We start from the raw sequence: 11,499 nt of genomic DNA, 5'->3' as shown, positions 1-11,499 counted from the left end.
TCAGTTGGGGGGTGTCGTTTGGTGTTCGCGGCGATTGTACGCTCTCGAGCCTAAGTAAAAAGAAAGGAATCACGGAATCAACGAATCGGTTGGCCCTGAAAAGAGCTCTGAGATCAGCAGGGAGTCCGACCGCTGAGCAAACGCCACCGTGTCAACCAGAGCACGGCACTCAGGGCCACCTCCAGTCTTTCCTGAAACACCCCCAGGGATGGTGACTCCACTTCCCTGGGAAGCCTGTTTCACTATCTAATCACCCTTTCTGTGAAATTTCTGGATATTAGAAGTCCTTTACAGAGAGAGTGATCAGGCGTTGGAATGGCCTGCCCAGAGAGGTGGTGGATTTTAAGACGAGGCTGGATGTGGCACCGAGTGCCATGATCTATTCATCACAGTGGGGTTGGATCAAGGGTTGGACTTGATGATCTTGGAGGTCTCTTCTAACTCAATTAATTCTATGATTCTATGAAATTCTTCCTAATGTCCAACCTAAGCCCTCCCTGGCGTATCATAAGGCCGTGTCCTTTCGTCCTGTTGCTGAGGAGACTTACCCAAGCAATTATATAAGTAGATAAAGGGGAGTGCCAAGACAATGGAGCCAACCTCTTCTTGGTGGTGCCAAGCAAGAGGGAAAGAGGCAATGGGCAGAAAGTGAGAAGGAAATCCCACCTAAACATTGGGAAGAACTTCTTTACTATGTGAGTGGTTGCAGGCTGAAACAGAGAGGGTGTGGAAACTCCCTCACTGGAGATATTCCAGAGCTGCCTGCATGCAATCCTGTGCCATCTGCTCTGGGACGACCCTGCTTGAGCAGGGAGGTTGGACCAGATAACCTATCCTTCCTACCTGGCCCATTCTGTGATTTTTGTGCTTCTGTGAGACATAATCTATGAAACAGGTAGCAGTTTACAAGCTCTAAGTGATGTCCTGTTGTTAGAAAGATAAATTAATTGAAAGTAGAATCGCCTTGTTAAGGTTTAGGTCTCGACATGTTTCAGTGATCTCAGATCTAGAGGGATGGTGGACCTGGGAGAGGTTAACAAAGCTTGGGAAGAAGGATGTACTGCTGATAGTGGGAACAAAGAATGACAAATTTACGAGCCACGAGGACATTTGGCAGAATTCCCAAGCTAAGGAGGAAACTGATAAAGCCACCTTGGCAACTGTGCTGAATCAGCTCCAACTGGGTAAAAGGTAATTCTGTCAGGGGCACATCACAACCACCAGCTCAAGAAACCCACCAAGTCAAAAGAAGAGAAAGACTAAGCATTTGGACTAATTACCATAAAAAGCAAGAGAACCATTAAACAATAGAAGATAGAATACTAATTAATAAGAGAACCATCTAACTTGTAGCCAATAAACATTAATGTCTTTGTTCGCTAAAACATATAAATGGTAAAAAGTTTTGATACTTGGTGCGCTTGATTTGTGCAATACCACTGAGCACCCAGGCTTGCACAAGCTGAAATAAATAATGAATGTCTCTCTTGGACGTGTGGTTACTGGCTTGTTGCACACCATGTAACGAATCCGATTTTGTGGACAGCAGTGGGAGCTGCTGGCCCTGGGGTGTCTGATGTGTGATGATTCCTTCCAGGGGAGTTGGGGTTGGGCAGGTGCTGAGTGCTCTGCAGCCGCCCCTCAGCTGCTGCCTCTCTATGTGAGGGGCAGAGGGGGGCTGAAATTCCCATCAGAGCTGACAAGAAGCACTTCCCCAACAGGCTGAGGTTCTGCGAAGTGTGCCAGGAAGGATCAGTGTGGGAGGTTGTTTGTTTGTTTGTTTTTTGGGTTGGAGTTTTGTTGTTTGTTGGTTGATTGGGTTTTATTTGTTTGTTTGTTTTCTGTATCCTTTGAAATCAGCAGTATTGAGGGTGAGATTTAGTGTGGGGGCTTCTATTTCCCCTTCAGTGTGGATCGGCAGGGTTTTGCCCGGTTATAAAGCTGTCAAGAGTCAACCTGGGTTCAGAGGTAGGGCTGGAAGAATTCGTGGGGTGTGTGGAAAATCTGATTTTAAACACCACCTCCTGCTGAGGCCGTGCTGTGGTGTCACTTCTAGTCCCCATAATGTCCTGGAGTGGTAGCAGGGTACGGCTGCAGGCATTTTTCTGTACAACAGTGGGCTGTTCAATGTTGTGTTTGCATTTGAGGCCCTCAAAGGCCTGGGGCTTGTTCCTGGAATGTTTTTGGTGCCTGTTATAATTAACTCATGCAGGCTAATTCTTTCATGTGACCAGCTGTCCCAACAGCAAAGGGATTTTATTCTAACTGCCCCAGTGTGTGACTGAAGTCATTGCACAGCAGTGTTACTCATTCTAGAATGGATGGACCTGCAGGACTGTCCTATCATTTTCCTTGGGAAGTTTTTTTCCAGCTTTGGGGATTATAAACTGGTGAACAAGACACTGAACTAGAACTTCAGGATTCCAGGCTCCCCTATGTGCATAAATCAGTAATTTTTGCCTACTCATAAACTCGAGGTAAACTTGCTTTTATGGCAGCCTTGAGTTCAGTGCTTGAAACTCAGCTAAAGCTATGGTAATAGTGATGGAAGTTCCTGTCCCATTTCATTTTCACCACAGCTGCTTTAGGAAAAAGCCCATAATTTTCTCATTAGACAATTGTGCGTGTGTAATATTCCAGTCTCTTGAAATGTGAGTATACCAACTTTTCTCATAACTAAAACTACTCCATGTATAAATGAAGGTTTACTGAAATTGCTCTCCCATAATGTCCTTGGAAATTAAATTGAAAGGCTTATCCAAAGGCAAAATGCCTTTTCTAAATAAGTTCCAGTCAGTACAAAGCACAGCAATACGGCAGAGAAATCTGAAGAAAGGACAAAGGGAAGGGTTTACAAAGGAGTTAGTTACTTAGTCCATGCCTAAAACTACGTGGAGTTTAAAACCAAGGTTTTCAAGGTCCGTGTTTAATTAAGATAGCTAATTCAATCAAAGAACAATGAAGTTTTTGAAGTATTTCCTTCCAGGCAATTTCTTGTTTCATGTGGACTAACTGTTATCTAGTATTTTTTCCCTGTTATACCCATACCTATTATTCACATCTGTGTTTTATCTCTTTTTTTTTTGTTGTTGTTGTTATTGTTGTTTCTAATCATTCTTTAAATACTGAAATACTGTGAAGGGGAAAAAAAGTACCTCATGTCTCATGTCTCATGCCTACCCATTATGACATGGGGAGACATTTCACTTATCCAATTTCTCTGAAGCCTATGTTTGAGAAAGAGCATTGCCTGAACAGTTGCTGCCAGAAGTGGGTGATATGTATCTCCTGTTTTTGTCATTGAAAAACACTTGCAAGAGAGGATCTTCTTCCTCTAAAGGTCTTGCAGGAGGGGAGACCTCATTAGTTTCCTAGTGAAATACTGGGTATAGATGGGAACCAACAATATGTTATTATAAAATTTATATGTAAGAAAAAAATATGCTATTTACTAAGTCCCATTACAACAGTAGAAGTGAGCAGAGGTTTTATTAACTAATTTTAAAAATACATCAGAGAGCATCTTGAATGTCTTGAAAGAGAATGATGAAATCCTATGTTAAAAATTATAAAGATATTAAAGATTATATAATAAGGATCTTCCTTGGGTAATAAGAGTAATAAACCTGCAGCAGGCTGATTTGTGTAACTAGAAAGACTACTTTGCTATTTTAACTTTTAGCCAAGTTTTTGACTAAGTTTTAGGTATGACTGAGTATCTTCATGGTGAGACATATAATCCAAGCTTCCTTGCTGCTTCAGAAATTCTGGGCCCTTTCTTATTAGGGAAAGGGTAAAAGTTCAGTTTGTTGGAGGCTGGCATGCATTTTGTAGAAGAAATATGCTGATGAGTCCAAACTGCTGAAGTGGCTGATTTCAGAGGAGGCTTTTGGCAGGAGCTGGCAGTGTTGCAGCCGTTCTCCTCACTGAAACTGCTCAACACGCTTGAACTTCCCAGTTGACTGAGCGCAGATAATTCACTTTCTCCTCCTAATTCCTTGGGTTGGGGTGTACCGCTTCCCTTTGGAATCAGTCTCTGGTTGTCAAAACTCCATGGTCTGTCCTTGCAGTGGGAAGGGTCCCAGGAGACTCCTCGTCCTGAGGCTTGCCCCAGGCGGTGAGTTCCCAGGTGGATGCGCCATAGCAAGTCGCCTTCTAAGTTGCCACCAGTTGTTGTCTCCATGATGACCTTTCTGACAGGAACATCTCCTGTACATGACTTTGACCTTCTAACTTTTTTATTAATTAGGACGGCATTCACCATTGATTCTGGGAGAACAGATTCCTGTTCACCTGCAAGAGAAATGCATTTGTGCAGGTTACCATGGTGGAAAAAAACCCCAAGGGTATGATTTCTGGGGCAGAAACTCATCTGAACAATTTTAACACATGAGTTTATCTGTGCTCTTTCTGTTTGTGGCTGAGACTAATGCAAGTTCTTTTGAGGCCAGGTTAAAGGGTTCAACTGTTTCATGCTTGGTTTTGCAGTCCTGAGGACACGAAAGGTATCCTAGCTTTAGTCAAATGAAAATGGAAATTTATCAAGTCAATATTGATCTGACTGGTACTCTAAGACTCATTAACAGCACAGATTTTGAATTGACTTTCAGTAACTAATTGCTTGCAAGCAAAACTTCTTGAAGGTGAGTAGGGACTTGCTCAGTGTGTTGGTAGGTGCTGTAATTTTAGAGGCAAAAAGTTTGTTTGATACTGTTTCAAGTTTGTATTCGCAACTTAATAATATCCTCCTAATTACTTCTAGATGAAGTTGTGAATGTCTTTTTCATAATGAGGAATCATTACATATAGGCTTGTAGTTTCTTATTTTACTGCAATTTTACTCTTACAGTCAGTATAAATGGTGAGAATAGCTTATCACACTAGTGTTGCCTGAATGGTTGTTTAGAGAAATCTGCTTGCTCCATGAATGGTAGAGAGTTGCTGTAATAGTGGGAGAGAATTCTGGTCTCTTTTTTATTCTCCTATCCCTGTAGCTTAATTTCTAAAGAGGTATGAAAATTACTTTTAGAAATGTGTAATATATTGGGGATAGAATAGCTAATGCTTCTTTAATTACACGCAGCAGTCGTCAAATTACTGGACAGGACTGGTTTTTTGTGTCTTGAAAATGAATAGAAGCTGAACCATTGCACTAAAGATAATCAGTTGATGCTGCAACTACTAATGAAATATACCTCAATTGGGATAAATATAATTAGAAGTAGGAGCTGTGCAGAATGCTGGCCTTATTTAAAAGGCTGAGTTATAGGTACTGTGTTACAGTATCAGTTATGAAGCATAGTAAAGAGAAAAAAGTAGACATGGAAGAGTGCTGATTGTATTCTGAAAGCGTGTCTCTGAACAGCTGTTTTAAAAGGATTGTAACCCTGAATTTGAAATGAAGCCAGTTTGAATAGGACGCTGCCTTTACAAAAACCCAACAGCACAACCTCTCCTTTAGAGCTGCCTTTCGTGCCATCTTTACAAAGAGGTATTTGAAGATGTCAGACCCAGCTGATTTACTGGCAGTAAATGAACCTGTACAGCAGTGCTTCGGCTAAGGAGGGGCTTTCACTGCTGCCTTTGGTTGTTGCTGAAGCAACAACCCCAGCATAACATCGCAGAACTTTTTCTGCTCTGTGGCTTGACCATGTAGGATTGATCTGATAAGAGCTGCTTTGCAGCACGGCCGGGAGGGAGAGCTGTGTGAGCCCACACCTGCTCTCCTGCTGTGTTAGTCGCAGAAAGGAGACTAAAGCACGTGCAGAGCTCTGAGATGCAGGTATGTTTGTGCATCTGGCTGTACAGTGAAGTGTGCTAACAGACTTTTTTAGGGTAACACCACTTGGAGAGATAAGAACACACAGTTCTGCATCATGAAACAGTGAGAATCAAAGTTATGACTGGACTTTATCCAAGAAATAATGCTGACCTTGGGTGGCTACACAAAGGTCCACTTGCAAAACAGAGCCCTGTGTGTTCTGCTGAACAGCAGAGCACCAAGCTATGAAAACCAGGGATTGTTCTCCATGTGGGAGAGAAAAAGCAAGAGAGAAGGGAACTGAAAGACTGAGGTGAAGCAGCTTTGCACGTTCTTGTGTATGTTAACTGTGCTCTTGGCTGAACAGACATAGATAGGCAATGTCAGTTTTTACCTAGAACTTTGTGATCTGGTCATCAGAAGAATTATGATCTGGCTTGAGCTGATCAAAGAGTTCAAAGTAATGATTCTAGTAAAATTTTAATAGTCTGCACTGGGTCTGAGTTCCAGTTTGATTCCCTGCTTGGCTACAGGTGCAGCACACAAAATTGAGCACTGACCTTGGATAGAAATGCAAGAGTCCTGAACCACTGAGTGTTGAATCAACACGCATTCAGCACTCTCCAAACTTCTTAAAAAGCTGCAACTAGACAAACCTTTCTGTCTTTTTTTTTTCTTTTTTTTTTTTTTTTCCCCATGTAAATTGTGTATTATAGCCTTGTTGCAGAATTGTTTACCCTCTGGACTTTTTCATATGCTGCCATCATCAATAGATACTTCTAAGTTTCTGGAGTGGCAAAAGTTAATCTTATTTCAAGTTAGCTTGGGAAACACTTGGAAGAGATTTCTGCAGTCAGTGCCCCAGTGTTTATTCTGTTGTGACTGTGTGTGCTGAATGCTCCCATTTAATTCCTAAAGTAAATACTGTTTTTCAGCTTCTTAGCCAATAAATAATGAATACACTGCTGTATTATCTCCTAGCAGGTGACTTTCAAATCTTATTATGCTCTTTGTTCTCAAATAATCAGGAGTGGGCAGAAACATGAACGTGGCTGTGTGTACTGGGGACAAAACAGAACAAAGTCATTTTCAGGTGACTTCTTGGTTACTAACACATCCATCAAAAACCTGGGGAAATTAAGAGCCTTAAGTTCTGTCCATGATTTCTGGCACACAGATAGTGACATACAGAGGTAAAAGTCCTCAAGGAAACTTGGAGTTATCATTCCAACTGTCATTCAATAGACCTGCAGTGCTCAAAATCCCTGTGGTATCATAAAAAGAAAGCTGACCTGTGAGGAAGGAACGATGCAGGGTTTTATTAGTTAGAACAAAGACCTTTGGCACGGATTTTTAAGACCACGAGTGACTGAAGGTGCTCTCCTTCCACGAGGGTTTTTGTGTCAGGCCTTTGAGGTTTGTGTGTATGTGTGGGGTTGTGGTAGTATTGTTGTTGTTGTGCCTTTCCCAGCCTAGCCATAATCTTACCCTCTAGGTAGGGAAACAGTTTGTTGTCAGTACAAAACACTGATACACACATGGACTGCCTTCTGGTACTAGCTGGAATTTTAGGATAGTGTAGGGCATTAGACTCTCCTGACATGGCAGTGTTCATCTCTGCTTGGCATATTCTTGAAAACCCATGCCCATATCAGGTTCCAAATGCTTCTAAACCATAGGAACTCAGCATAACACCCCCCGCCCCTGCCAAAACCTTCATCTGTTTCTAACAGTGACATGAATTCTTTCCACACAGCTTGTTTAAAGATAGAAGTTCAGTGCAGTAGGTTATGCGGTTTTGTGAACGTTTTGGGCTATGTGTATAAAACTATTTGTGTGTGGATTTTCAGCACTAATAAATTTTAAACTTCCCAGAAACTGTGCAGTCCTACTTTTTCACATCTTATAATCTTCAAATGGCCTTGCAAAAAGTCTGCTCTGATTACATTCATTATATCTGAAGCTTCATTTGAATTAATCTGAATAAACCTGCTGCTTCCTTTTTTAACTAACTTATATTTTTGCTACAGCTGATTAGGTGGGCTGTTTTGTCTTCAAGTTAACTGCCTTTTCATACCTGATAAAATAAGCTTGTATATATTTTTTTCTTCCTCCAAGAGATTTTAATTCTTTTAATGTGAGTATTTCAAAACATATGGATGAAAGAATATTTAAAAAGTGAATTTGTTGTATAGTTCTTAATTAGGTGTTTTTTCAATTGTTTTGATCACAAAGTCTGTCACAGCCAAATTCTAGAACTGCTGAAAAATGTAGAAGAAAATGTAAAGAATGAAATAACCTAAGTTTTGTACTTGTTAAGATAAATACTATTGTGAGAGGTGAATGAACCATGTTTTTCATATTGCAATTAAATTCAGAACATAACTTCATTAATTGGCTTAGTATTCTGAATATAAGTTCAACTTGGAAAGCTGATGAAAATATATAAATGTAATATTGTAAGCAGTAGTTTAACTAAATGTTAAAACATTTGAAAGTTTCTTACATAAAATCTGTCTGACATAGCAGGTTGATGAGTGATACATGTTGTATTTTGGTTTTCTATTTATGCACTTTCCAAGCAACATGCACTGAAAATGCTTTCAAAACAGGACCTTTTGTGCAAAGCTTGTATTTTAGTTACCCACTATAACCTTTAATATAACTTTTTTTTTAACAAAGACCCAACCTGTGCTTGTTACTTGCTGTTTGCTGTCGCTTCCCGTAGTCTTTCTTTACAGAGGTAGAGAAGGGAAAAAGAGACAGACGACCCAGAATTGCAGGTTCTGATGGAAGCATTCAAGAGAGCAGAAATGTTACAGAATACATCACACAAATACACTGAGCACAGACATGAAGTACGTGGATCCCGTAAGAGCTACCTATGTTTAGAATTTTACTTTACTGACATAAAACCTATAAAACCTTACCTCAGATACGTTCATCTGTTTCAAATACAAGTTAGTGTTTCGCTGACACAGAGGTAATAGATGTAAATTGACATAAACGTAAAACCACCTTGAGCGAAATGTGTAAACCCCCAAAATGACAGAAAATGAATCCACTTTTACCTCTCTTGAAGCTGCACATCAAAAGAACAAAGCCAGGAGTTACTAAAACTTTAAAGAAATAGTCTTTACATTACACATGCACTTTTTCCTATCAGTATAAGCGTACCTGTTTTATACACAATAATGTCTGGCTGCAGTTTTTGCTTCTGCTTTATATGGTCATACTGCTCCTCGAGTCTGCCTACATCCATCTCGGCGAGCTGCTTGCCATGGTCTGAAACCTGTGGCTCTGAGGTGTGAGTCACTGAAAAAATACCAGTCACGTATTTGTAAACCTTCACCATCTGTTCCAACAAGGAAGAAAAAGTCGTGCAGAAGCAGGACACTTCCTTCATTGTGTTGGCAAGAAAGCAAAATCAAGTATGAAGCATCTGAAATCTTCCTAACTGAACAAGCAACTTTCTTCCAAGCACGGCGACTTGTGTCAGAAGTTGCCTGGTCTGTGGGTGTCAGTCAGCTTTGTTTTCATGCAGTGTGTCTGGAGCTCCTGCATACAGAGTTCATGATCAGGACTGCATTGATGGATTTAATGTTTACCTAAGGTTGTAAGCATCTGAACCTTTGCCAAGAAAAACAGTGAAATACAAAACCTCCTTGAACACAGTCAAGTGCAGAACGGGGTGGGTAATACTGGTTTATGTAGCAATGTTAATTCTTAAAGGGATGCTGTCGAGGAGGCATCCCCAGGATAGTAGTTCCACCTGGGAAATATTTTTCCATGTTTATTTCCAGGTGTTTTGTGTCTTTTCCCCTCGACTGTCCCCTCCTTAACTTTCACCCAGTTTCACTCTAGCTGGCGCTTCTTGGGGCAATGAGGTGGGAGGAGACTATTTGCTATACCTTAATACTTTTGTGCTTATTGCTCCCATTTAAAGAATATGCAAAAGTATTCAGGCCTCGGTGCAGAGTCAGAAGAGAATGTGCCAGTGACACTTGGAATTGGGAGGCTGGAGACAGGAACACCTTACTCTGACTCATTCAGAATTTCTGCTGTTGTATAAAATGAAATAAATTACAGAAACACTAATTTTGTTACTGAGAGCTGAGCATACCCTTCAAATACATGGTAAGCCACATTTTAAAACTTACTGTACATGTAACAGTATTATATAAAAATGAGGCAAAAATTTAAAAAAATACATGGCTTTTGATTATATCAGATGAAGTATGAAACTATGCCTGGACTATGTACTGCAAGTTTTTGTCCCTGAAATAGGTTCATCAAGGGCCTATGTGAAAAAAGGAATGCAGTTAAACTCTAGTTTTAGCACAGCTATCATCTGCTCAGTTTCATGCACTGACACACTTTTGGGCAGAGTTTAAAGGGACTTTCTCAAAACTAGTTTGAGTAAATAGTCAGGGGTATGTCCCACGAGCCACTCTGAATGCAAGACTGAGCTTTTGTAACTAAAATATCATACTCTAAAGCCCGTTTGCCTTACATGTGTCATAAAACAAGCAGAGAAATAAGGCTCAAAAGCCAAAGTGTGGATGGAAGTAAAGGCATTGTCAGAACGGTCGGCTAATAAAACATGACACGTTCATTTTTTTCTGAAAAAAAGTAGAAATGCCACCTGGCACGGCTCTGACACACCAGGGACTGCAGCCTCGAGGGGAACCTTGGGCACTCGCGCAGCTGATCCCTGAGCTCCTTCCCGGGAGGAAGGCGAGGTCCGCTGTCCCCGAGGGAAGGATCCGGGAACAGCCGGGCGGGGCCAGTGGCATCACAACAGCGGCGGGTTCCGATGGAATACGGCGGGAGGTGGAGGGACACGGGAGGCAGGCGGGGCTCATTACAAAAGACAATGTGATGTATGCTCAGAGGAAGCGAAATAACATTGTATTCCATGTTTTTTTTTAGGTTTTGTTTTTGGTTGTTGTTTTTGGTTTTTTTTGTGGGTGGCTCTATGGAAGCATCTCTGGACGTAGTATCCTCCATCAAGCACAACAAAATTCAGTGGAATTATAAGAAAGATTTATTGTTTCGAAATTGCTTTGGGTGCAAAGAAAGTGGTAGTTTCTCTTAGAAATGGATAACACTCCTATCACTTTGACAGGAGGCTTTTATTTATCTGTTGGTTATTTATTTATACATTAGTCTGTTTCCAAGATATCTTACAAGGGGATGGTTTATCTTTCCAGCTGAGAAGGGTTTTTGTCTAGAAGGACATAAACCACAGGTGTGAGGCTGGCAATAACCACTCACCTATGAAAACCTGCACAGGTTTGTGGTGCAGTTGGGACACAAGAGAAGAACATAGAATCATAGAATGTTAAGGGTTGGAAGGATCATCTCGTGCCAGCCTCTCCTGCCATGGGCAGGGACACTTCCCACTAGACCAGGTTGCTCAAGGCCTTACCCAACCTGTCCTTGAACACTGCCAAGGTTGGGGCATGCAGAGCCTCCCTGGGCAACCTGTTCCAGTGTTTAACCACCGTCACAGTAAAGAATTTCATCCTAATATCCAGCCTAGACTTCCCCTCTTTCAATTTGTACCCATTACTCTTTATCCTGTCACTACAGGTCCTGGCACAGAGTCGCTCTCCAGCTTCCCTGTAGGTCCCCCTTCAGAGACTGGAAGGTTGCTATGAGGTCTCCATGCAACATTCTGTTCTCTGAGCAAGATGTTAAACCCTCTATTAAAAAACATTTGTACTACTACAGTT

The 11,499-nt window shown here is 41.2% G+C and overlaps 1 protein-coding gene across 1 annotated transcript; it reads right to left on the bottom strand.

The window, feature by feature from the left end:
- Positions 1-3,464: 3,464 nt before the first annotated feature.
- Positions 3,465-10,542, bottom strand: LOC114062394. The gene is given in 4 exon segments (XM_027893738.1): positions 3,465-3,783; positions 3,785-4,293; positions 8,939-9,319; positions 10,407-10,542. Coding segments are annotated over 3 exon segments (843 nt in total). The 5' UTR covers positions 9,168-9,319; positions 10,407-10,542; the 3' UTR covers positions 3,465-3,678.
- Between the last annotated feature and the right edge of the window lie 957 nt (positions 10,543-11,499).

Source organism: Empidonax traillii, unplaced genomic scaffold, assembly GCF_003031625.1.
Source record: "Empidonax traillii isolate 1590-97213 ecotype Southwest subspecies unplaced genomic scaffold, ASM303162v1 scaffold404:size960789, whole genome shotgun sequence".
Taxonomy (NCBI): domain Eukaryota; kingdom Metazoa; phylum Chordata; class Aves; order Passeriformes; family Tyrannidae; genus Empidonax; species Empidonax traillii.
The sequence above is the reverse complement of the archived record's forward strand: the minus strand, read 5'-3'. Positions and strand labels throughout refer to the sequence as shown.